At 58.2% G+C, this 26128-nt stretch overlaps 1 protein-coding gene across 2 annotated transcripts; it reads right to left on the bottom strand.

The window, feature by feature from the left end:
- Window positions 1-693: 693 nt before the first annotated feature.
- On the bottom strand, window positions 694-11055 carry LOC128827274 (B-cell receptor CD22-like). 2 transcript variants are annotated; one of them, XM_054011123.1, is made up of 7 exons: window positions 10838-11055; window positions 10000-10404; window positions 8001-8291; window positions 7317-7583; window positions 3321-3584; window positions 2610-2873; window positions 694-1047 (listed from the first exon to the last, which is right to left on the bottom strand). In XM_054011123.1, the coding sequence occupies exons 1-7, from the start codon at window positions 10953-10955 to the stop codon at window positions 983-985; spliced, it is 1674 nt and encodes a 557-aa protein (XP_053867098.1). In that variant the 5' UTR covers window positions 10956-11055; the 3' UTR covers window positions 694-982. The 2 variants fall into 2 exon arrangements, with proteins under 2 accessions (XP_053867098.1, XP_053867099.1); XM_054011124.1 differs by lacking the exon at window positions 7317-7583.
- Between the last annotated feature and the right edge of the window lie 15073 nt (window positions 11056-26128).

Genomic DNA, 26128 nt, shown 5'->3' on the forward strand with positions numbered 1-26128 from the left:
CCGCTGTAACCCAGACACCCGCTGAGGGTCTGGACCCACTGATTCCAACGGGGCTCCGGCCAATTGCTGCCCGCTGGGCTCTGCCAGTCTCTCCTCGCACCGCGCGAGCTGAGTCCTTGCGCTGGCTGGGAGCAGTTTCCATTTGCAAATCATAGAATATCAGGGTTGGAAGGGACCTCAGGAGTCATCTAGTCCAACCCTCTGCTCAAAGCAGGACCAATTCCCAACTAAATCATCCCAGCCAGGGCTTTGTCAAGCCGGGCCTTAAAAACCTCTAAGGAAGGAGATTCCGCCACCTCCCTAGGGAACCCATCCCAGTCCTTCACCACCTCCTAGTGAAAAAGTTTTTCCTAATATCCAACCTAGACCTCCCCCACTGCAACTTGAGACCATTGCTCCTTGTTCTGTCATCTGCCACCACTGAGAACATGTAGATAAATCTCTGCATTAAGCATCTTCGCATAACTTTCATATGACTTTGTATTATGCCTCTATTTTCATACAACTTTGTATCAGATCCTTATATAGAAAACTTTGTATTGAGCCTTGGTATAATGTTATAGCCCCTAAGGATAGAATAAGATAAAAGAAAAATGTCTCTTTCCTAAGAATAGACAAAGATTCCCACCCCCCCACCCTTAATCAATTGCCCTGTTGAATGAACGAGGTGCATCCCCAGACACCTGCAACAGTTGGGGAGGGGATGGAAGCTAGACCCAAGGACAATAAAACTTGTCAAGTGGACTCACTAAAGAAGATTAGACATATTGACGGCCTGGGGATTAGACAGCCTCGGGGGTTAGAAGCGAGCACCGTCTTTAGAAAACACCCTCTTTAAACAGCATTGGGACAACACCCAGAGAGAAGCAGCACAAAGGACCAATAGACACAGACACAGATTTTGCATCTGGTATAGATTTGCATGAAAGGGAAGCTGCTATAAATGTGAGGTGTCTTGCAGAGGATCTTGGGTCTCGTCTTGTCAACATGGGAGCATCGATCCGGATCCGCAGAAGCCCGGCTCCACCCTTCCCCCATCTAACTCACCTGCCAGTAAAGTTAAGGAGAGCAACTAATTGGTAACAACAACAAGACGGAGTGTGTTTGTGTGTGTACGTGAGTGCATGAGTGTAATATATCTCATATGCATATGATACAGTGTTGATTGATACATGTATTACCAATAAATGTGGTGCTTTGCCTTATTCCCCCTGAAAAGATCCTGTGAAGTACTTTAAGTACAACAGACAGTCTAGATCCATCCTCTCGGAACCCCCTTTCAGGTAGTTGAAAGCAGCTATCAAATCCCCCCTCATTCTTCTCTTCTGCAGACTAAACAATCCCAGTTCCCTCAGCCTCTCCTTGTAAGTCATGTGCTCCAGCCCCCTGATCATTTTTGTTGCCCTCCGCTGGACTCTCTCCAATTTTTCCACATCCTTCTTGTAGTGCAGGGCCCAAAACTGGACACAGTACTCCAGGTGAGGCCTCACCAATGTCGAATAGAGGGGAATGATCACGTTCCTCGATCTGCTGGCAATGCCCCTACTTATACAGCCCAAAATACCGTTAGCCTTCTTGGCAACAAGAGCACACTGTTGACTCATATCCAGCTTCTCATCCACTGTAACCTCCAGGTCCTTTTCTGCAGAACTGCTGCCTAGCCATTCGGTCCCTAGTCTGTAGCAGTGCATGGGATTCTTCCGTCCTAAGTGCAGGACTCTGCCCTTGTCCTTGCTGAACCTCATCAGGTTTTTTGTGGCCCAATTCTCTAATTTGTCTAGGTCCCTCTGTATCCTATCCCTCCAGCGTATCTACCTCTCCCGCCAGCTCAGTGTCATCTGCGAACTTGCTGAGAGTGCAGTCCACACCATCCTCCAGATCATTAATGAACATATTGAACAAAACCAGCCCCAGGACCGACCCTTGGGGCACTCCGCTTGGTACCGGCTGCCAACTAGACATGGAGCCATTGATCACTATCTGTTGAGTCCAATGATCTAGCCAGCTTTCTATCCACCTTATAGGCCATTCATCCAGCCCATCCGTCTTTAAGTTGCCGGCAAGAATACTGTGGGAGACCGTATCAAAAGCTTTGCTACAGTCAAGGAATAGTCAAGAAAAGTCAAGAAATTGACTTCCCCGAACGCACCTCACTTGGCTGGCTTTGAAATTCGCTGTGACCCTTCGCCCGCCCCGTCACAGACATGCCCTGGCGCTGAGCAGAAGCCCCCACCCCTTGGACCCTTCACCTGCACCATGGACAGAACCCGGCATTTATGCACCGTTACCACTCCTTTGCCCTTGGGCACACCCCATGGCATCCCACCCATGAACAGACAAGTCCCATTGCCCCACTGCGGACACAACCTAGCCTACGCAGCGCTCCCATGTGACACACCAGCCCTCGCAACATATGTGTGTGCCCTTTTCCTCTGATCCCACAACCAGGCAGGGGGAACGGAGAGCGGCTCACGGACACTCCCCAAGAGTGCAGGGCCCCCCCAAGATCACTCCATGCCCTATTACAGCTCTGCCAAGCTGCTCGAACTAACCCACCTGGGGGGAAAATTCCAAGACTTTGCCTGAGAAGCCAGGAGGTGATGACTTACACTGCACATCCACTGAGACAGATGAAGACTGGCTATAGCTGATCGCGTTCTGAGCCACACAGCTGTAGCTACCGGACCACTCCTCTGTGGCAGGGAAGGTCAGGACGCTCTCTTGGGTCTCCTGATACTGGCTGTTATCCTTGTACCACGTGTACTTGGTCACCGGGGGGTTACTGCTGCCCACGGAGCAGTTCAGCGTCACCGCGTCGCCTTCCCGGATGCGCTGGAGGTTTTTGAGGGTGATTCGTACCTCCTTGGGGGGGTCTGGAAAAGAATCCAGGTTGGGGTGTGTCTCGGTGTTCAGGGGGCATTATAGGAAGGAAATAAAAAGGAGGGAACTGCCCCAAGCATAGTCAACGCCTGCCTGAGTCTGCAGAGAGCCTGCACCCATCGCTCCGAGACGGGGGATCCATCCCCGGGTGTTAACTCCCAGCTCCACTGCGCTGAGGTCCTGTGTCCGAGCAGGGGGCTTTGTAAGGCAGGATGGGGAGAGCATCCCACCCATGAACAGACACCGTGGATGCTGAGGTACATACCGGGATCCCACCGCTCACACCAATGCCTCTGCAGAGGGCGGAAGGAGGTCCTAGGGGGTGGCTATGGCTCCTGCCCCTCCGGGATTCATGCAGGCTCTGCCACGCCAAGCTGGAGTGCAGATCCTGGATACCCCACCCAGCTGCAGCGCCCCCTGCTGGAGCCCTGGCTACTCACGCTGTACGTCAACTGTAATGGCCGGCGATTCAGACATCCCGACTCTGTTCTGAGGCTTGCAGTGGTAGGAACCGGACTGGTCGGGATGGATCTTGTTGAAGTGAAGCTCCTGCTGGGTTTGTGCTGGGAGGTGCTGGCCGTTTCTGTACCATGTGTAGTTGCTGACGGGCGGATGAGCCCTGCAGGAGCAGTTGAGCACAACCGTGGTCCCTTCCTGGATCTGAGAGCCTGTCACCAGTTCAACACGCGCGTCCTTTGGGGCATCTGGGGAATAAAAAGGCCCTGATTTAAATGGATTATTCTGTGGGAAACCCTAAATGACTTGACCAAGGTTACCCGGAGAGTCCAGTGGCAGAGAACAAACTGAACTTAGTACCCCGGTGAACACCTGACGCACGGGCCAATCCTTTCTCTAGAGGTAGGGTGGGGAAACTGAGGCAGTGTCAATGCACAGCCCTGCCTGATTTGGGGAAATGGCCATTATTTCTCTCGGGAAGTTTTGGAGGGTTACATCTGAAATGTTTGTGTTTTCAACGAAAACTCCCCAGACATTTCCCATGAAAAAAATCATTTTCTGCTCTGTGATGGAGTGTTCACCCCACACCGGAAAGCAAGGGGTTAAAAGCAGCCTCGGGAGGCTGTGCAGGGAGCAGCCAATCAGAGAGCGGCTGAACGGAGCAGCCAACCAGGACCCAGAGGGCTCACATAAAAGGAGCTGCAGGGACAGCGGCAGAGGCAGCCAGTGTCTGCAGGGTGCCCAAGGAGAGAGGACGGGGTTCCTAGCAGGTTGGGAGGCCCTGAGAAGAGGGCGAAGGAGATGCTGGGGCCACAGGGAAGTGGCCCAGGGAACTCAAGCACCAGAGACAGAGGTTAGAGGCGCAGCAGGTCTGCAGTTGGTGACGATGACGACGACACACTGCCTTCTTGGCAACAAGGGCACACTGTTGACTCATATCCAGCTTCTCGTCCACTGTAACCTCCAGGTCCTTTTCTGCAGTACTGCTGCCTAGCCAGTCGGTCCCCAGTCTGTAACAGTGCATGGGATTCTTCCGTCCTAAGTGCAGGACTCTGCACTTGTCCTTGTTGAACCTCATCAGGTTTTTTGTGGCCCAATTCTCTAATTTGTCTAGGTCCCTCTGTATCCGATCCCTCCAGCGTATCTACCTCTCCCCCCAGCTCAGTGTCATCTGCGAACTTGCTGAGTATGCAGTCCACACCATCCTCCAGATCATTAATGAACATATTGAACAAAACCAGCCCCAGGACCGACCCTTGGGGCACTCTGCTTGATACCGGCTGCCAACTAGACATGGAGCCATTGATCACTATCTGTTGAGTCCAATGATCTAGCCAGCTTTCTATCCACCTTATAGGCCATTCATCCAGCCCATACGTCTTTAAGTTGCCGGCAAGAATACTGTGGGAGACCGTATCAAAAGCTTTGCTACAGTCAAGGAATAGTCAAGAAAAGTCAAGAAATTGACTTCCCCGAACGCGACTCACTCGGCTGCTTTGAAATTCGCTGTGACCCTTCGCCTGCCCTGTCACAGACATGCCCTGGCGCTGAGCAGAAGCCCCCACCCCTTGGACCCTTCACCTGCACCATGGACAGAACCCGGCATTTATGCACTGTTACCACTCCTTTGCCCTTGGGCACACCCCATGGCATCCCACCCATGAACAGACACCGTGGATGCTGAGGTACATACCACCAGGAGGGGACTAATCCCCCAGACAGCCAGCAGGAGGTGCCACTCTAGCGAGTGAACCCCGTCACACGGTCTCAGGAAAAGTTCAAAACCCTGAATATATTTTGGGGATTTTTATCAAAAACAAAAAACTAAAAATATGTTTGGATTTTCAACGGGCCACACCCCCGCTCCCACCCCACAAAACCAAACCAATTGTCCAGTGAAACGAATTATCCGTCTGTGGCAAAACCTCCAAAAGCTGCGGGGGCGGGGGGAGGGAAAGTGCTTTTTGGTCTGTGGGTCTTTTAGCACAATCTGGGACATTTCACCCCAAAAGCGAATGTTCCTTTTGCATCACACGTTGTTTTCTGCATGTGCCAGGGACCAAGCGTGACTCACCGAATTCATTCAGGCGCAAGACGCTCTCAGGCTCTCCCGAGAGGTGACGGGTTGAAAAAACTTTCAAATGTTTGAAACAGCTGAGTTGGTTCTGCTTCAAAATGGGCCGATTTGAGGGGCAGGGGGAATGTCACATTTTTGAAATGACAAATTTTCCGTTTTTCTCCTTTTTGCCCCTGAGTCCAATAAAATAGGGTTACCATACGTCCTCTTTTTCCCGGACATGTCCGGCTTTTCGGCAGTCAAACCCCCGTCCGGGGGGAATTGCCAAAAAGCAGAACATGTCCGGGAAAATGGCGGCTCTGTTTAAGAGCCCGGCTGCCTGAACGCTACCGGCTTCGGGCAGCCCCGTGCCTGGAGACCCTGCGCCGCTGGAGCCCGGGAGGGGAAGTGCCCGGCTGGGGGCGCAGGGTCTGGAGGCACGGGGCTGCCCGAAGCCGGTAGCCCTCCGGCAGCCCGGCTCTTAAATAGAGCCGCGGGGACTGGAGCCTCCAGCCGCCGGGGCTGTGTGTAACTGACACAGTGTCAGTTACACAGAGCCCCAGCCGCTGGAGGCTCTGTTTAAGAACCGGGCTGCCCGAGCGCTACCGGCTTCGGGCAGCCCCCTTGCCTCCGGACCCTGCGCCCCCAGCCGGGCACTTCCCCTCCCGTGCTCCGGCGGCTCAGGGTCTCCAGGCACGGGGCTGCCCGAAGCCCGTAGCTCTCGGGCAGCCCGGCTCTGTGTAACTGACACTGTGTCAGTTACACACAGCCCCGGCGGCTGGAGGCTCCAGTCCCGGCGGCTGGAGGCTCCAGTCCCCCCGTCTCTATTTAAGAGCTGGGCTGCCCAAGCGCTACCGGCTTCGGGCAGCCCCGTGCCTCCGGACCCTGCGCCCCCAGCCGGGCACTTCCCCTCCCGGGCTCCGGCGGCGCAGGGTCCGGAGGCACGGGGGCTGCCCAAAGCCGGTAGCGCTGGGGCAGCCCAGCTCTTAAACAGAGCCTAAGAGGAGCAGAGCCTCCAGCTGCGGGGGCTCTGCTCCTCTTCGGCTCTGTGTAACTTATACAGTGTAAGTTACGCAGAGCCGCCGGAGCCCCGGAGGGGAAGTGCCCGGCTGGGGGCACAGGGTCCGGAGGCATGGGGGCTGCCCAAAGCCCGAGCGCTACCGGCTTCACGGTTTGCTGGGCAGCCCCCAGACCCTGCGCCCCCGGCTGGGCGCTTCCCCTCCCGGGCACCAGCTGCGCTGGGGAAGCGCCGGCTGGGGGCGCAGGGTCTGGGGGCTGCCCGGGAAACCGTGATGCTGGTAGCACTGGGGCAGCCCTTTCCCCCTGGCTGGGAGTGGGAGGGAGGAGGGGGCGGAGTTAGGGTGGGGGAAGGGGCGGAGTTGGGGCGGGGCGAGGGGGTGGGGAAATGGGCGGGGCCATGGCCCGTGGAGGGTCCTCTTTTTTTATTTATGAGATATGGTAACCCTAAATAAAATAAATTGTTCCAGTGTTTGTGGTATGTTCATCTTTTGTGTGTGTGTGTGTGTGTGTGTGTGTGTGTGTGCACAACTCCCTGCTGCCCCATGCTGGAGAGGTTGAATCCTGCTCTGTGCGTGTAAGCCCTCCCCCTGCTGGAGGGAATGGGTCAGATCCACCTCTGTGTGTGAGAGATTAGGCACATTGCCCTCTGCTGGCTGGAACCCAAACTGCCATGCTGTGTTTCAGAGGCCTTGTACTGCTAAGAGTGAATGGAGATTCCCCTTTAACTTCAGTTCCTGTCTTTTCCGATGTGACAAGCCCTGCCTATTTCACCTCCTCTGATGGCCACATCACAAGTGTCTAGGGAAGTACAATAACATCCTCTCCTTGTGCTCAGCAGAGGTATCTAGTCTCGGGCAGTTCCACATACCCTGCCTTCCCGTCTGGCCCCAGCCCCCACACTCACACTGGACGTCTATCCACAGCGCTGGGGATGGGACCGTCTGTATTTCATTGGTGGCTTGGCAGAGATAGGAGCCGGAATGCTCATCCCCCTTGGCTTCAAACTCTAGCCTCTGCTCCTGCCCCTGGTGCAGCCACTGTGTGTCCTTATACCAGTTGTACGTGGAGACGGGGGGGTTGCTGCCCTTGGTCATGCACATCAGCACGAGTCTGTCCCCGTCTCGGATAGTCTCTCCGGGTGTCGCGTTCAACTGGACTCCCTTAGGGGCATCTGGAGCAAACCAACACGCGGGTGAACAGCTGAGATATGGACACTGTCCAGACATGGGGCAGGGAATGGGACACTGGGCCTTTCCCCTCTAGGAGGCGCCAGCTCCCATCCAGGGCAGGGGACTGGCTGACTCAGGGGGACGGGGAATGGGGCATTGGGCCTTTCCCTTCTAGGGGGCGCTAGCTCTGACCCTCATGCCCATCCCTGCCCAGTGGTACAGTCCCACTCTTCCTTCAAAATACTGCCAGCTCCCGCTCCATTGGCCAATCTGCTTCCACCCACCTGGACCCCCAGTCCACCTCCCGGTGCCCTCCAAGAACTGCAGCCCGTACAGCGCTTTATGGGTTAGTGCCAGAGCTGCTGGTGGGGCTGGTGCTGTCAGACCCAGGGGCGCCCAGTTCAAATCCCCCCACTCACATTTCACGTCCAGCACCACGCTGTTCTCGGAGCTCGGTGTCCCAGCCGGGGTGCTGAGCCGGCAGGTTAAATTTGTCCCATGGTCCTGCCAGGTGGGCGTGAAAGTCAGTGTGCTCTCAGTCCTTCCGCTCCCCGTCCTCATGGTGGGCTCAGGAGTCCTATGCCCCAAACCGACCCACGTCAGGGTTATGGGGTAGTTGGGGCAGTGATAGGCTACGGAGCAAACTGCCTGGGCTGCGATTGACTCCCTGAACTCACTGGGTGTTTGGATTTGAGGAGCTGGAGGCGAACCTGTGTCAGGGGGACAAAGGAGAAAGTTAGTAAGGAGAACACTTTATTATTAGGTGGTGTTAGATGTTCGACTGCATGTGTGTGTTCTCTGTGTGCTGCCCCAGCTCTGCGTAGACACCTCGAGTGAACCGCCCAATGACCACAAGATCCGTTAAGGTACGAAGGCACCGGACCAAGTTTATTGGCGACAAAGCATGATAGTAGCACCCAGCAGACTCTACGAGGACACTAAGACATGTCTGCCCGTGACAATGGACGCAGCTCAGTCCATGGCAGGACTTTCCACTGCCCCCTCGGCTGGCCAAAGAGTCTCCCTCTGAGGCTGTGTCTACACTGGAACTTCGTCGGCAAAACTTTTGTCATTCAGGGATGTTAAAAAACACACACGCCCTGAACAACAAAAGTTTTACCGACGAAAAGTGGTGGTGTGAACAGTGCTTTGTGGGCAGGAGTGCTATCCCGCCGACAAAGCTGCTGCCGCTCACTGGGGGTGGAATTTTTTTGTCGGCAGGAGAGCTCTCTCCTGCCGACAAACAGTGGCTACACTGCGCGCCCCTTAGCGGCAGGGCTGTAGCGGCACAACTGTGTCGCTGAAAGGTGCCTAGTGTAGACAAAGCCTCAGGTACATCTTTATACCCTGCTATAAACAAGTTCTGTACTGTCAGCCTGATCTTATCTGTTAGGAGGGGTCAGTGTGTTCCCGTTATCCTGGGGGAAGGTTTTTGTACTTTCCTTGGTACCACTTAATATCGGGCTGTGTTTGCGGGAGTGCTCTGTGCCTAGCACTTCTTAGCAATGTGTATTTCTGCAAGATCCGCCCTGTGTTTGCCACATTCTGTGAGCAGGGCCTGCCTCATACCAGGCCTCTGATACAAGGGCTCACATCTCAGGCTCTCTTCCTACTGAATTAGGTAGAGTCCCTGCCCCAGGTGACATCAGGACCCTGTTGTGCCGGGCGCTGCCCAGACATAGCGAAAGACAGTCCCTGCCCCAAAGAGACCACAATGGAAATAGGCAAAGGATTATTCTCCCTGATTTTCAGGTGGGGAAACTGAGGCACCAAAAACTACTTCCCCTGGGGCATATGGGGGGAAAGGGAAAACATGAAATAACAAAACCCAACCCCCAACATTCTTCCTTGTGCTGCACTTGGGGTGAAAAGGGAACAAAAAGCAAGTGGAAAAATTAAATTCAAAGTTTGTGAGTAAAATATTTCAGGAGAAATTTGGAAAAACACCGTAAAATGGAAACAACTTTGAAGTTTTCTATCCAAACTGTTGTTCCGTTTTGCTGGAGGCTCTGCTGAGCAGCACGGAGGATAACAACCTACTGCTTCTGCTAGGTAAGGACCCATCTCCTTTAGCTCGACTGGCAGAGGTCGGTGCTGTTCTTGTGCACACGGGGAGTTCAAGACTGGCTGTAGCCCCAGACTTTAGCGAGAGTCGTTACCTCATTAAAGGGATGGAACAGAGGTGGAGAAAATAGGAACAGACGGCCTGGATGTCATCCCAGGCACATTGAGCTGTGTCCCCAGGCATGGCTGCTACCAGAGTGGGATCTAGTGTTTGGGGGGGGCTGGGAGGCAGGACTCCTAGGTTCTCTCCCAGCTCTGGGAGGGGAGTGGGGTCGAGTGGTTAGAGCAGGGGGTGGGGTGGGCTATGAGTCTTTAATCTGTTCCTACAAGGAAGCCCAGGATTTTCCCTCTTACCCATCACGTTCACACTGATCTTAGTCATCCACTTCTTCTCCTCTGGCTTCTGCCCAGTGCTCGAGATGATCAGTCTCAGCCCGTATGTGCCGTTCTCGCTGGCCCGCAGGTCAGACAGCTGCAGGCTGCAATCTCTCTCCAGGTCCCCCAGGAACCTCACACGCTCTGTGACGGCTGGGCTGATGGAGGCGCTATGTTTATACAGGACGGTGCCACTGAAATCTTTCTTCTCAGAGTCATACACAGGGTTCAGGTACCAGGTCAGGGAGTTGATGGTCAATTTCTTTGTCCTTATGGGGTTCAGGACACAGGATCGATACAGGCACGGGATGGACAGACAGGCCCCCGTCCAAGCGATCAGGGACTCGGGGACCTCGACAGATGGGTCACATTGACAGAGGAAGCCTGGAAGCAGCAGAGTGACAGAGATGGGAGCGAGGGGCAGGCTGGCCAGGCGGTTCTGATGCCGAACTGGGACTCAGGAGATCGGGGTTTGATTCCCAGCACTAAACTCCCTGTTCAGCTCATGGTGTGGCTCTGTGCCTCAGTTTCCCCATCAGCACACTGGGAAGAACCCACGATTCCTGATTCCCACCTCTAAACCACTAGACCCCACTCCCCTCCCAGAGCTGGGATAGAACCTAGGAGTCCTGAATCCCAGCCCACCCCCGACCGCCAATCCCTGGATCACATTAGTCTGATGCAAGTGGAGAAAATCTCACAGAGGAAAACCTCCCTCTGAGCTTGTGACCCCCAGGCCGAGTCTCCCCTCCCCGGCCCCCAGGGCTCTGTGGGGCTGAAGCAGCCAGACCTTGAGGGTGAGACGAAGGGGCCTTACCCGGGAGGAACAGCAGCCAGACGAGACGCCTCATGGTGACCCCTGGGCAGCCGCGGCGCCGGGGAGCAGAGGAAAGAGCGAAGAGCTGGTCGGTTACTGCGATGACCCAGAGCAACATCAACCACCAGAGAGAGACCAGCTGGAGGGGAGACTGCAGGGAACCCGCTACCCGCTCTAACCACTAGACCCCGCTCCCCTCCCAGGGCTGGGAGAGAACCCAGGCGTCCTGGCTCCCAATCCCCCTGCTCTGACTAACTAGCCCTGCCAAAAGGCAGAAGAAATAGCTGCCGGATGGGTTTGTCGTGCATGGCGCGGTGCAAAGGGCGTCATATTTACATAGGGAAAGCAGCTAAACGCAGGGGAACCGTTACACACCCCGCTGGGCTGGGTTCTGTTATTACAGGGCTTGGTACAAGCCCACCCACACCCCGTGGGAGCTCACACCAGAAGCCTCTAATCAGTTAGGGGGTGAGGGCTGGAAGCCAGGACTCCTGGGTTCTATCCATGGCTCTGGCTGGGGAGCAGAGTCTAGTGGTTAGAGCAGCAGAAGAGCCCAGAACTCTGAGCCCACTTGTGTATGAGGGTCTTTCATTCACCCCGTGCCTCAGTTTCCCCAGCTGTGCAGCAGCTGTCAGGCTGTGTGCATTGCCGCAGGCTGGGCATGGCGCAGTCCAGAGTCAAAGGCCCCGGCTGCTCCTCACGTCTGATCCCCCACTTAGGGGACGGGGGATGAAGAGCCCTGAGAACGCCCCTCCCCCGCTCCCCAACAGCACAGGACATCAGAGCAGCTGTTTCCCCCGCGTCAAGGGTCACTGGCTGGGCCTCGGCCGGGGTGTTTTGTTGCAGAGACGCTGCCACTTCCTCTGGGCGTTGAGCAAACCAAGGTGACGGGGAGGACCCCGGAGAGCAGCCTCAGGGTTTCACTGGCATTGAGTGCCCCGCCCTGCCCCCTGCAGCGCAGCGCCCCCTAGTGCCTCCAACCTGCCCCCTGCAGCGCAACGCCCCTTAGTGCCTCCCCACTCCCCCCCGCAGCACAGCGCCCCTTAGTGCCTCCCCACTCCCTCCTGCAGCACAGCGCCCCTAGTGCCTCCACCCTGCCCCCCACAGCACAACGCCCCTTAGTGCCCCCCCACTCCCTCCTGCAGCACAGCGCCCCCTAGTGCCTCCACCCTGCCCCCCACAGCACAACGCCCCTTAGTGCCTCCCCACTCCCCCCGCAGCACAGCGCCCCCTAGTGCCTCCACCCTGCCCCCTGCAGCGCAACGCCCCTTAGTGCCTCCCCACTCCCCCCCGCAGCACAGCGCCCCCTAGTGCCTCCCCACTCCCTCCTGCAGCACAGCGCCCCTAGTGCCTCCACCCTGCCCCCCACAGCACAACGCCCCTTAGTGCCCCCCCACTCCCTCCTGCAGCACAGCGCCCCCTAGTGCCTCCACCCTGCCCCCCACAGCACAACGCCCCTTAGTGCCTCCCCAGTCCCTCCTGCAGCACAGCGCCCCCTAGTGCCTCCACCCTGCCCCCCACAGCACAACGCCCCTTAGTGCCCCCCCACTCCCCCCCGCAGCACAGCGCCCCCTAGTGCCTCCACCCTGCCCCCCACAGCACAACGCCCCTTAGTGCCTCCCCACTCCCCCCCGCAGCACAGCGCCCCCTAGTGCCTCCAACCTGCCCCCCACAGCACAACGCCCCTTAGTGCCTCCCCACTCCCTCCTGCAGCACAGCGCCCCCTAGTGCCTCCACCCTCCCCCACAGCACAACGCCCCTTAGTGCCTCCCCACTCCCTCCTGCAGCACAGCGCCCCCTAGTGCCTCCACCCTGCCCCCCACAGCACAACGCCCCTTAGTGCCTCCCCACTCCCTCCTGCAGCACAGCGCCCCCTAGTGCCTCCCCACTCCCTCCTGCAGCACAGCGCCCCCTAGTGCCTCCCGACTCCCTCCTGCAGCACAGCGCCCCCTAGTGCCTCCACCCTGCCCCCTGCAGCGCAGCGCCCCCTAGTGCCTCCAACCTGCCCCCTGCAGCGCAACGCCCCCTAGTGCCTCCCCACTCCCTCCTGCAGCACAGCGCCCCCTAGTGCCTCCACCCTGCCCCCCACAGCACAACGCCCCTTAGTGCCTCCCACTCCCTCCTGCAGCACAGCGCCCCCTAGTGCCTCCACCCTGCCCCCTGCAGCGCAACGCCCCCTAGTGCCTCCACCCTGCCCCCTGCAGCGCAACGCCCCTTAGTGCCTCCCCACTCCCTCCTGCAGCACAGCGCCCCCTAGTGCCTCCACCCTGCCCCCCACAGCACAACGCCCCTTAGTGCCTCCCGACTCCCTCCTGCAGCACAGCGCCCCCTAGTGCCTCCAACCTGCCCCCTGCAGCGCAGTGCCCCCCCAGCACCTCCACCTCACCCCCTGCACCACAACGCCCCCTAGCATCCCTATCCTGATTCCTGCAGCACAGCGCCCCCTAGTGCCAGGGAAAGTTGGCGGCTCCCAGGAGCAGAGACATATTGATTGGGGGTGGGGGGCAATGGACCAACCAGATGGGGGAAAATGGGGGACACACAGAGCTCCCCACATCTGGTCAGAGCAGCCACAGCTCCAGCTGGCTCTGAAACTGACGGTAGATCTGAGAACCGGCTCGTGGCACCATTGATGCCTTCCAGCCCCACCCCACTGCCAGCTCAGCTCTGCCCAGTGTCCCAATGGGGAGGGGGCACAGACTGAGCCCCTGGCTGGGGGGGAGCTGCTATGGGGGAGGCAGGAATGGGGAGCCCAGAGGGCCCCTGGCCTGGGGGTTAGATTGGGGGACCCTGGTGCAGACGTGAAACGGGGGCACAGAGAGCCCCTGCTAAGGGAAAGAGGTTTCAGGGAGTCCCTGACCTAGAAGGGGTGGGAGGGGGGCACACAGAGCCCTAGGGGATGAGGGGAGCTCTGCAAACACCCACTATGAAGTGCGCTGCCCCCTGGTGGATTGTTTCTCCTGAGCCCCACGGTTCTCTGCCCCGGAGCACCCCAGGGGGCTGGGTTAGCCTGGGAGCACAAGAGGGCAGGGACCGTCTCTCAGTGTGTCTGGGGGGCACTCGGCACAATGGAGCTGCATGGAGCTGGGAAAAGAACCCAGGAGTCCTGGCTCCCAGCCCCCCGCTCTAACCACTAGCCTCCACTCCCGTCGGCAGGAGAAGATGCAATTACCTTATAGCGCGTCCTGCAGCCACAGCTCCGGCAGCCGATCTGGCTGGGGGGGAGCTGAGCAATCAGTCTGGTGCCTCCAGAGGGGAAAGGGGAAGTGGCACCAGGCAGGGCAGGGGTGAGATATCGGTGGGTCCCCCTGGGGACGAGCTCAGGGTTGGGCCGGGCCCCAGAGCGCCTTGAAGGGTGGCTCCAAATTCCCCCCTTTCGCTGCAGGTGCAGGGGGTTGTTTAGGAGCGTCTGAGTCCTTTCACTTTCCTCTCTCTGGCTAAGCCGGGGTGGGCACGATCCGGGCATGGATGGTAGGGTTACCAGATTTCAACAATCAAAAAAGAGGACGGGAGGAGCCCCGCCCTAGCCCTGCCCCTGTCCTGCCCTAGCCCCGCCCCTGCCCCTTCCACTCCCTCCCACTTCCTGCCCCCTCAGAACTCCCAACCCTCCCCCCCACGCCTTGTCCCCTGACTGCCCCCTCCTGAGACCTTCCCCACATCCTAACTGGCCCCCTAGGACCCTACCCCCTACCTGTCCCCTGACTGCCCCAACCCTTATCCACACCCCCACCCCCAGACAGACCCCTGGGACTCCCACGCCCCATCCAACCACTCCCCACCCCCTGACAGCCCCCCCCAGAACTCCCGACCCATCTAAACCCCTCTGCTCCCTGTCCCCTGACTGCTCCGATCCCTCTCCCCATCCCTGCCCCCTGACGGCCCCCCCCCCCAGAACTCCCAAACACCCCCCCCGCTCCTTGTCCCCTGACTGCCCCCTCCTGGGACCCCTGCTCCTAACTGCCCTCGACAACCCCACCCCCTACCTAAGACTCCCTGTGCCTTGTCCCCTAACTGCCCCCTCCTGAGACCCCCCCACCTGTACTCTGACTGCCCAAAACCTTACACCCCCAACTGTCCCCCCCGAACTCCTGACCCATCCAACCCTCCCCCTGCTCCCTGTCTCTTGATTACCCCCCCACCCCAGAACCTTCCTGCCGCTTCTCTGACCCCCGGCCCCCTTACCGTGCTGCAGGGCGGCGCGCTGGGCAGCAGGGGAGGGGGAGCGGGAGGAGCTCCAGACTGCCGGAGGCCCGATGCGAACGGCCGGCCGGCGATCTGCGAATGCAGGGAGGGGGAGGGAGGGAGAGGAGGGGAGTGGTCTCAAGTGGCAGGGGAGAGGAGGGGGAAGCGGAGGAGGGGCTCTGGCTGCCAGAGCCCCGTGTGAGTGGCACGATCCGGCCGGCTGCCCTGTCAGCGCACGCGCTCTGCATGGGGGGGAAATCCGGACATTGACAAATTCCCCCCGGACGCTATTTTTAACTGAAAAAAGCCGGACATGTCCGGGAGAATCCGGACGAATGGTAACCCTAATGGATGGGAGATGGGCAGGGGAGCAGGGTGGGGGCTCTCCCCTGGCAGGCAGGACTGGCCCCAATGCCCCAGCCCGGCACTAGGGGGCGCTGGGACACAGGGGAATGGAAAGGTCACTAATTGCTCAGGATATCTCAGCCCAGACCTGCGATCAGCCTGGGGCACAGACAATAGGGGGCGATCGTGCCCTGGGCACGGGGGTGGGGTGGAATATACAATCCTACCTGTAACCTCAGCCCCGTTCCATACAGAGGGTCCTTCTCTGGCCCCGCGTCCACGTCCCCCCACGTGGGCACAGACAGAATGACAGCGAGGGGCTGCCTGGGCTGTCGGTTCCTTAGCACTGCGGGGCTGCGGTCTGGGCCCAGGACAGGGCTGACCCCTAGGGTTTGGGTTTCGCCCTGGCGGGGCCTGTCCCCCTTTCCCGCCCCTGGGGAATCGCTGGCTGCAAAGTGGCCAGAAAGAAAAACACTTTGTTGTGAATGGAGCCCATGTGCTCAGGGGAGCGAGGGGTCGGAGCAAGAATTTGGGGGCACATCGTTTTAAAGGCAAAACTGAGCCCCTCCCCCAGCGCTGTCCCTGGTTCTGTCCATCGGCCCCTCTCCTGGCCTGGTCTCCACCTCCCGGCCCAGCCCCCCCCCTCCTTCAGCAGATGTTCTGCACCCGCCACAGATCCCCTGAGCCTGCCCAGGAGCAGCAACGCAGGAAACCGGGATGGGGAGCGTTTCTAGCACCACATGCCGGACAGCCCTGCCCCAGAGCGGGGGATGGGGAGCGACGCAATGGGAGCAGAACAAAGTGCCCTGCGCTAACCACTAGATCCCTCCCAGCACTGGGGATAGAACCCAGGAGTCCTGGCCCTCAAGCCCCGCCTCCCAATCAGCAGACTGCACTCTCCTCCCAGCATGGGGATAGAACCCAGGAGTCCCTGCTGCCAGGCCCCTGCTCTAACCACTCGTCCCCTCACTGCCCATAGGGGCAGACACCCTCCCCCCCTCAAGCTGGGGGTGTGATCACTGGTCTTCAGACCCTCTTTCCCACTGTGTGTTGTTCTGTGTCCCCAGCAGGAAATCCTGCGCTCCGGGGATATCACCAGCCCCTTGGACGATGATGGAGACGATTATAACAGCCTGGGGGGCTATTCTAACTGAGCCTGGCCGAGGTCCCTGTGAGCCGTGGTCCCCTCTGCGCTGCCAGGACCCTGAACCCAATGAGACTCCACCATCAATGCCCCGGCCTGTGTTCACCCTCCTATCTAGGAGCCAGGAAAACCCTCTGAAACAAGCTCACACCCACTGCTCGTTCCCCAGAGCCCGGCTGCAGCCCAGATCCTGCTTAGGGCTGGGAATTGCTGCTGTCAAATGCTGGGTTCTCCTAACTTTGACTTGAGCTGGGAATCTCCTGCCTGTCTTGTCTTTGGGATTTGAAATCTCCCGAGTTCTCCTCTCCCTTGCAAAAATCGAAGGTTTTTGTCTAGGTATTGTGACGTCCCCTCTGGTGTTCTCTGGACGGGTGATTTGCCAGGTCACTCCCATCCTTGACTCTGGGACCAGCCTTACCCTGCTCTGCTGGGAGAACCCCCACTCCTGGGCTGGTCACGCACAGCCTCTGACCTAAAGCTGCTCCTTGGATTGTGCAACTGAATACGCTAGCCAATATCGCCGGTCCCAGAGACAACCCTAGGAACCTCCGTCTTGCAGTTATGCGCACTGGACGCTGCAAGCTTATATGAGTTCATTAATTTATCAAAGCAATTGCTATGTCCCAGGCTTGTTTTTCCAAGCGGAGTCTCTGACATGCCTCAAACCAAACGCACGGCTCCAGGTAGAACAAACAAACAGATTTATTAACTATAAAGATCGATTTAAGTGATTATAAGTCAAAGCAGAACAAGTCAGATTTGGGGGTCAAATAAAATAAAAGCAAAACACATTCTAAGCTGATCTTAACACTTTCAATGCCCTTACACCTTAGATGCTTCTCCCCAGAGGCTGGCTGGTTGTCCTTCAGCCAGGCTCTCCCCTTTGATCAGAGCTTCAGTTGCTTGGTGGTGGTGTCTGTAGATGTAGGTGGAAGAGTGAGCGAGCATGGCAAACGTCTCTCCATTTTATCTTGTCCTTTCTTCCCTCTAGTCTCCCCCCCCACTTCAGAGTCAGGTGAGCATTACCTCATCGCAGTCCCAAACTGGCCAAAGGAAGGGGGGTGACTCACTCAAGAGTACAACAGATTCTTTTGTTGCTGCCTAGGCCAGTGTCCTTTGTTCCTGTGAGGCTGGGCTGGGTTTGTCCCATACATGCCCTGATGAGGTGTGAACTGACCCTCTGCTTGTGGAGAGTTTTTGCTGGGGCTCATCTTAAGCCACGAAGACACATTTTCAGCCTCATAACTATATACATGAAATTATAACCTATAACACTACTATAACCCTTGGTGTTCACACCTCAACTGCTAGGAGAGGGCCTCATCCTCCCTGATTGAACTAATCTCGTTATCTCTAGACTGATTCTTGCCTGCATATTTATACCTGCCTCTGGAAACTTCCACTACATGCATCTGATGAAGTGGGTATTCACCCACGAAAGCTTATGCTCCAATATGTCCGTTAGTCTATAATGTGCCACAGGACTCCTTGTCGCTTACTCCTATAACATTACTGTAACAACAAGTCCTATAACATCACTATAACAACAATGCTCACTGCATCATGAGCCTTCCGAAGCCACCCGACATGACAAACTTTGCATTAGATACCACACAATCATATTATAAGGATGAACATGGGGGTGCAGGGTGTTCCCACGAGGTACAGAACATCACAGGTATTTCCACTGTTTTTTGTAAAGTTGATATAGAAAAAAAATACCCAATCCCTACATTTCAGAGCTATTTATTCCCAGTTGAGCTCTCCAGTGGAGTGACGGCCACATCAACCCAGCTGGGGGTCTGGCCCCATTCATTCCAATGGAGCTACGGCCAATTGGCCCCAGCATAGGTGCCGACTCCATGAGTGGTCTGGGGCTGGAGCACCCACTGGGAAAAATGGTGGGTGCTGAGCACACACCGGCAACCCCCCATCAGTGTTTCCCCCTCCGTCCCCGCAACTCCCGCTTGCCACCATCAGCTGTTTTGTGGTGCAGGAGGCTGAGGGAAGGGAAGAGGAGCGAGGACGCAGTGCACTCAGGTGTGGGAAAAGGTGGGGCAGGGTAGGGGTGGGGCCTTGAGGGAAGGCGGGGAGTGGGGGTGGGGCCTGGGGCAGAGCCAGGGGTCGAGCACTCCCTGGCACAATGGAAAGTCGGCACTTGTGGACCCCCTGGGATCTGGCCCTGTTGAGTGATGGCGTCTCTTTGTGTTTAGGGTCCCGGCCGTGCAGAGGGGTCCCCGGCTGGTCGGGATTTTGGCGGAGCTCAGTGGGAACCGGTTGGGGGAGAGTCCAACTGGCTGTAAATATCCTGTGTTGGTCCTTCGAGTTCCTGTAGCCCAAACAGAGAGCCAGTGAGATCCCTGCTCCATGGGCCCCAGGGCCAGCGGGGTGGGTGCTGCCAGGACCGGACACTCTGTGGCTGAGGGAATCTCCCCTGAGCCAGTAGCAGGACGGGGTCTAAGACACACACACTCGGGCAGCGCTGGTTCCACCCAGCAGGGGGCAGAGATTTGCAGTGTGGGGGATGGGGAGGCTGCAGCTGCACACACACCCAGCCAGCAGGGGGCAGCGGGGCCCAGGGGGAGGGTAACAGACCCTGCACTCACCTCATAGGGTGACTCCGTCTCTGCCCTGAGGGAAAACTCAGCACCTCGTGGGAAAGGGAAAATAGTTTCTTATATTAGATCCGGGTCCCCCAAATCACCAGCCCCCTGAATCCCCCAAGTGTCTCCCACCAGCCCTCCTAAACCACTGGCCCCCCTATCCCCTGACTGCCCCCAAATGTCTCCTACAAGCTCCCCCACACCACCAGCCCCCTGAATACACCCTAGTATCTCCCACCAGCACCCCTAAACCACCCTGGATCCCCCCAAGTGTCTCATGAGCCCCCCAAACCAGCCACCCCCCACCCCCTGTAGCCTTTATTTTTATTTGAAGTGAGTGCCAGTGATATAACATTACAGCAGTGAGGGGCCGGTGCTGTCGGCTACCGTCTCCGTTCAGCAGAGTCACCTCGGCCTGGTTTAGATCCAGCGTCACCGGGACACAGGGAGGCCCAGGCCAGTAACACAGACAGTGGCAGGAACAAGGTCCCTGTCTCTGCTCAATTGTATTGAAGTCACCAGCTGAGTGATGACTGTCACCGCGTGTCCGACTCCTAGAGCGATCCATGCACCAGTGATAGCTACACACGGACTCGCAGCCTCCCACACAGTGCGAGGGGCTGCTGGGTCTCCCCTGGATCGATCGTCAGGAGAGGGATGGGCCCCGCTGGAGTTTTCTCATAGGAAGCTCAATTTCCCCGCTCTGGGTCCCCGCTTTTTGTAAGGTGAGTCTGCCTATAGCGACCTTCTGTGCACGTACCTGAAAGTTTCACCCCACTTTTCCCTTATGGGTCTGTGTCCCCATGACACTTACAGTCCCCCAATTTCTATAGGTGGGGCCCTACCAAATTCATGGCCATGAAAAATGCGCCACGGACCATGAAATCTCGTCTCCCCCCCATGAAATCTCGTCTCCCCCTCCCACCCCCCGTGAAATCTGGTCTTTTATGTGCTTTTACCCTGTACAATACAGATTTCACGGGGGAAACCAGCGTTTCTGAAAGTGGGGATCCTGACTCAAAAATGGAATTGCGGGGTGAGTCACAAGGTTATATTAGGGGGGTCTTGGTATTGCCACTCTCACTTCTGCGCTGCCTTCAGAGCTGGCTGGCCGGAGAGTGACAGTTGGTAGCCGGAGAGCGGCGGCTGTTGACCGAGTGTCGAGCTCTGAAGGCAGCGTCGCCGCCACCAGCAGCAGCGCAGAAGTAAGGGTAGCAGTGCCACAACCCCCCTACAATAACCTTGCAAACCCCACCCCCCTCCTCTTTGGGTCAGGGTCCTACAATTACAAGGCCGTGACATTTCAGATTTAAATAGCAGAACTCATGAAATTTACTATTTTTACAATCCAGGAAATTGACCAAAATGGACTATGAATTTGGTAGGGCCCTCGCTATAGGTTGTGTAGATTCTCTTTGTTCTCATTAAAAAGACCAGGAGTACTTGTGGCACCTTAGGGACTAACAAATTTATTAGAGCATAAGCTTTCGTGGGCTACAGCTAGGGTAACCATATCTAATAAATAAAAAAAGAGGTCCCTCCACGGGCCCTGGCCCCACCCATTTCCCCACCCCCAACCCCGCCCCTTCCCCGCCCTAACTCCGCCCCCTCCTCCCTCCCACTCCCAGCCACAGGGAAAGGGCTGCCCGAGCGCTACCGGCTTCACGGTTTGCCGGGCAGCCCCCAGACCCTGCGCCCCCGGCCGGCGCTTCCCCAGCGCAGCTGGAGCCCGGGAGGGGATGCGCCCAGCCGGGGGTGCAGGGTCTGGATGCTGCCCGGCAAACCGTGTAGCCGTAGCGCTTGGGCTTTGGGCAGCCCCCATGCCTCCGGACCCTGCGCCCCCAGCTGGCCACTTCCCCTCCCGGGCTCCGGTGGCGCAGGGTCCGGAGGTATGGGGGCTGCCCGAAGCCGGTAGCGCTCGGCTCTTAAACAGAGCCGAAGAGTTGGGGAGGAGCAGAGCCCCCGCGGCTGGAGGCTCTGCTCCTCCCCTGACTCTTCGGCTCTGTTTAAGAGCCGAGCTGCCCCAGCGCTATCGGCTTTGGGCAGCCTCCATGCCTCCGGACCCTGCGCCGCCGGAGCCCGGGAAGGGAAGTGCCCGGCTGGGGGCGCAGGGTCCGGAGGCAAGGGGGCTGCCTGAAGCCCATAGCGCTCGGGCAGCCCGGCTCTTAAACAGAGCCGAAGCGTCAGGGGAGGAGCAGAGCCGCCATTTTCCCGGACATGTTCGGCTTTTTGGCAATTCCCCCCGGACGAGGGTTTGAGTGCCGAAAAGCCGGACATGTCCGGGAAAAAGAGGCCGTATGGTAACCCTAGCTACAGCCCACTTCTTCGGATGCACGTTCTCATTAACACTGACACACAACCCGTAGCCTGTGGTGCAGACACATGTTGGAGCCAGATGTGCTGCTACAGCATTTTTGTGATTTAAAGTTAATCTTCGGGCTGATTGTTTGTATCATTGCCCCTTGGTGCCTCTTTTCCCAGCATCTCAGGGCAGCGGGTTTTCCTTCGCTCACTTACGTCTGTCGGCATTTCTTAGCTCCGAGGCCCAAAATAGTGAAGCTAAAATCTTGCAGGCCTTGGCCTAGCGTTTCAGCCTTAGCTCTCTAATACAGCGGTTCTGGACCTGATTTTAATGGGGTTGCCAGGGCCAGCATTAGACTTGCTGGGACTCAGGGACCCAGCTCCAGCCCCACCTGAAACGGCAGGACTCAGACTGTGGCCCCCTCTCCAGCCCACCTGGGGGCATGCCTTGGGCTCTCTCCCATCCTGGGGGTTGCAGTAACTCTGTGGTCAGAAGGGGGTCATGGTGCAATGGAGTCATAGAATATCAGGGTTGGAAGGGACCTCAGGAGATCATCTAGTCCAACCCCTGCTCAAAGCAGGACCAATCCCCAGACAGATTTTTTTACCCCAGTTCCCTAAATGGGCCGCTCAAGGATTGAGCTCACAACCCTAGGTTTAGCAGGCTAATGCTCAAACCACTGAGCTATCCCTCCCCCCAAGTCTGAGAACTGCTGCTCTAATAAATGGTTATTCCTGCTAAATACTGATCAGTCTTAGACCTCTCTAGCCCTACAGCTCAGCTCTACTGACCAGACAGTGATTGTATGTTAATGAATCTTAACATCATACAATAAATGAATCATAAACTAAAATCATTGGCTGCATCCCTGCATTCCCCCAAGTGTCTCCCTCCAACCATCCCAGACCACTGTCCCCCACCCCTGGTATTTCCCCATCTCCCACCAGCACCCCACATATCACCCCATGTGTCTCAACATCCCCCCAGCCTTGTGTTCCCCCAAGGTATCTTCTACCAGACTCCCAAACCACCAGCCTCCTCATTGTGTTTCCTCAAGTGTCTTCCACCACCCCCCAAACCATGAGCCTCTGCCCCCCTTGAATCACCCACAGTGTCTCCCCCCAAAACACTGGTCCCAACCCCCCAAATTCTCCCATGTGTCTCCCACCAGCCCCCCCAAATCACCAACCCCCTGCACCAGCCCCATCCCTGTTCCCACCCACCCAGCCTGGCTCTTACCCTCCGCAGACCCCTTGGCTCCCGCCTGCCGCCGACCTCTCACAAGCAGGTAACAAACCCCCACATTAACGAGGATGATGAGGAGCAGGACGGCAACCACAACGCAGGCCACAAGGACAGGGTTCAGAGATTGGCAGTTGCTACAGCCTGAGAGGACGGGCTTCAGAGATTGGCAGTTGCGACAGCCTGAGGGAAGACAGGAGCTGGTGTCACCAGTGTGGGGCGCTGACAGCCCGGCCCAGCCCGACCCGAGCCGGGCAGCACGGAACCCGACGGGATCAGAACCCACAGCCCAAGGGTTTCCCAGCCTGGGTGTTGGGCATTCCCCAGCCAGGCCCCCGGGGTACCAGGGACTCTCAGGACCTTCCGGGGACACCTGGCGTTATCCTGGCACCAGGCGAGGTGATGTTGGCGGGGACACGGCTGCGGAAGCGGCAGGTTAAATTCACGGGGTCCCCTTTGTCCGGGTCAGCGCCAGGTGTAGCCGTGATGTTTGCGCCTTTAGGGGCATCTGGAAATGGGGGGACAAAGGAGCCGGGAAAAGGATGAGAAAAATGGGGTTGTGTGTCCTGGGCTGGTGTCACTTTAACTAGGCGGTGAGCCTCTGGGGCGCTCACCGTGTTCAAGGCTTTAGAAAGCAGCCGTGTGTGCGGGTAGCTTGGCCTGGCTGCTGCGTGTGGTTAACAGACACAAGTATTGGGGCCCTGCCGGCTGGTGGGGTCCCTCCCTTAATCATCGTCACTGAAAAGGCAAATGACACTTGGATGAGTGAGAGGGGCTCTGGGGCAAACGGGCACTTTTCAGAGACAGAGTGAGGGGGGGGCCTGGCCCAGAGCAGGGAAGGGTTTCAGGGCAGGAGGTGAGGGGCAGGGCTTGGCCCATCTGGCTACAGGGCGCCAGAACAGGCAGGGTGGCAGGGGGATAAGGGACAGGGGGTCCCCAAGAAGGATCTGGGGGTTCACGGTAGGTGTGGGGGGGGCAAGGCATGGCCCAGACAGGAATGGGGCCACAGGTCAGGTGCCCAGCCCCCTTCAGTCTAGTCCATCCAATGCATCCCATTAGTTCACCCCCCCCCACACTTCAGTCCCCCTAAATCTCACAGCCAGCCTCCCCAAAACCTCGGGCAAAGGCAGAGATGGGCACAGGGAAGGATGATCCATAGAATCTAAGGGGAGAAGGACCAGCTGGGTGACACAGGCCACAGGACCCCACTGAATTCATTCCCGTTAGAACGAGAGCAGATCCTTTAGCAAAACATCCCAGCGTGATTTAAACATTCCGCAGGATGGAGAATCCACCACGTCCCGAGATCGTTGTTTCAATGGCAAATTCTCCTCTCTGCTCAACATTTGCACCTTATTGCCAGTCGGAATTTGTCTAGCTTCAGCTTCCAGCCCCTGGATCTCGGTCTGCTCGGCCGCCGGGCCCATGATCAACGTTCTCTTCTTCGCGTAGGATAGGGTTACCATATTTCAGCGAGCAAAAAAGAGGACGGGAGGAGCCCCGCCCTAGCCCCGCCCCTGCCCCTCCCACTTCCCGCCCCCCCTGACCTCCCAACCCTCCCCCCGTTCCTTGTCCCCTGACTACCCCCTCCTGGGACCCCTGCCCCTAACTGCCCCCCAGGACTATCTAAGCCTCCCTGCCTCTTGTCCCCTGACTGCCCCAACCTTTATCCACACCCCCACCCCCAGACAGACCCCTGGGACTCCCACGCCCCATCCAACCACTCCCCACCCCCTGACAGCCCCCCCCAGAACTCCCAACCCATCTAAACCCCTCTGCTCCCTGTCCCCTGACTGCTCCGATCCCTCTCCGCACTCCTGCCCCCTGACAGCCCCCCCCAGAACTCCCAACCCATCTAAACCCCTCTGCTCCCTGTCCCCTGACTGCTCCGATCCCTCTCCCCACCCCTGCCCCCTGACAGCTCCCCCCCAGAACTCCCAGCCCCCTACCCCCCCCGCTCCTTGTCCCCTGACTGCCCCCTCCTGGGACCCCTGCTCCTAACTGCCCTCCAGAACCCCACCCCCTACCTAAGACTCCCTGTTCCTTGTCCCCTAACTGCCCCCTCCTAAGACCCCCCCCCCCAACTGCCCACCAGGACCCTACCCCCTACCTGTACCCTGACTGCCCAAAACTTTCTCCACTCCCCCCAAAAAGCCCCCCCCCCCGTTTCTTGACTGCCCCCTCCAGAACCTCCCTGCACCTTCTCCTGCCCCCCTTACCCTGCTGCTCAGAACAGGGTGTTGGGCTCTGTGCCAGCCGGACACATGGCTGAGCTCCCCAGCACAACAAAACCCGGTCCCTGGCCCTGCACAACAAAACCCGGTCCCAGGTCCGGACCGGGTTGCAGGGGAGAGCTGCCCTTGTATCAGCACAAAGTGCTCTCGCTCCCGTTTTGCTACGCTGCATGGCAGAAACCGCTCCCAGTTGCAAAAGGGGAGGGCTGCACTTTGTGCTGAGACACTTGCTCAGAATGCAGGGCGGAGCTCCTCTCCAGCTGCTCCGGAGTCCAGCCCGGGACTTTCCTGCAGCCCTCCCAGCCACTCCGGGGGAGGGGGGAAATCCCGGACATTGTGAGTGCTTTACAAATTCCCCCCGGACGCTATTTTTAGCACAAAAAGGAGGACATGTCCGGGTAAATCCGGACGAATGGTAACCCTAGCGTAGGATCTTCCAGACGGGGTCATGTCCCCCCTTCCCCTTCCCTTGGTTCAGCTAAACAGACGGAGTCCTGGAGTCTCTCAACCTAGGGCAGGTTTTCCAGCCCCTGACTCCTTCTCCTGGCTCTTCTCTGACCCCTCCCCAGCTGATCACCACCTCCTGGGAGTGCGGGCCCCAGAACTGGGCACAGGACCCGGGCCGCGGTCACACCAGGACCAGATCCAGGGGAAAATCCCCTCTCTGCTCGATTCCAGATTGCCCTGTTCATGCACCCCGGGATCGCGCTAGCCCTGCTGGCCACCGCGGCGCTGGGAGCTCCTGGTGAGCTCGTGATCCACCGCGATCGCCACGACGACCCTCCCGCGCTGGGCCTACGGCACAAAGGCCCAACCCCAGCCCCTCCCCCAGCCCGGAGGTCTCTTTTCACACGTCCCCGGCACTTACACCGGACATGGTGATGGGAGGGGACCGGGACTGGCCGATCCCATTGGCGGCCTGACAGTGATACTCCCCAGCCTGCTTCGCCATGATGCTCTTCAACACCATTTCCCGCCGGGATCCCTCCAGCCGCTGGCTGCCCCGGTACCAGGCGTAGGAGTTGGGGGCGGGGAGGCTGCTGGTGTAACTGCACGTTAGTGTCACCGATTCCCCTTCCTGCGGGCTGGTGCTCGGTGCTGCCATCACACGGACACCTATGGGGGCGTCTAGGGGGCGAGACGGAGACACGGGGCATGAACGGAGAGAGACAGAGTGGGGGGACCTGGCCCAGAGGGGGGAAGGGATCCAGGGCAGGGGGTGAGGGGCAGGGCCTGGCC

The sequence above is a fragment of the Malaclemys terrapin genome, chromosome 21 (genome assembly GCF_027887155.1).
Source record: "Malaclemys terrapin pileata isolate rMalTer1 chromosome 21, rMalTer1.hap1, whole genome shotgun sequence".
In the NCBI taxonomy this organism is placed as follows: domain Eukaryota; kingdom Metazoa; phylum Chordata; order Testudines; family Emydidae; genus Malaclemys; species Malaclemys terrapin.

Excerpts from the sequence above, each read along its gene's own strand:
- LOC128827274 (XM_054011123.1), bottom strand. The coding sequence starts at position 10,955 with ATGTTGCTCTGGGTCATCGCAGTAACCGACCAGCTCTTCGCTCTTTCC. Across the intron at positions 10,405-10,837 it reads CTGGCTGCTGTTCCTCCCGG|GCTTCCTCTGTCAATGTGAC; the intron begins GTAAGGCCCCTT and ends TGCTGCTTCCAG. Across the intron at positions 1,048-2,609 it reads TGTCTCAGTGGATGTGCAGT|GTGAGTTAGATGGGGGAAGG; the intron begins GTAAGTCATCAC and ends CTTTACTGGCAG.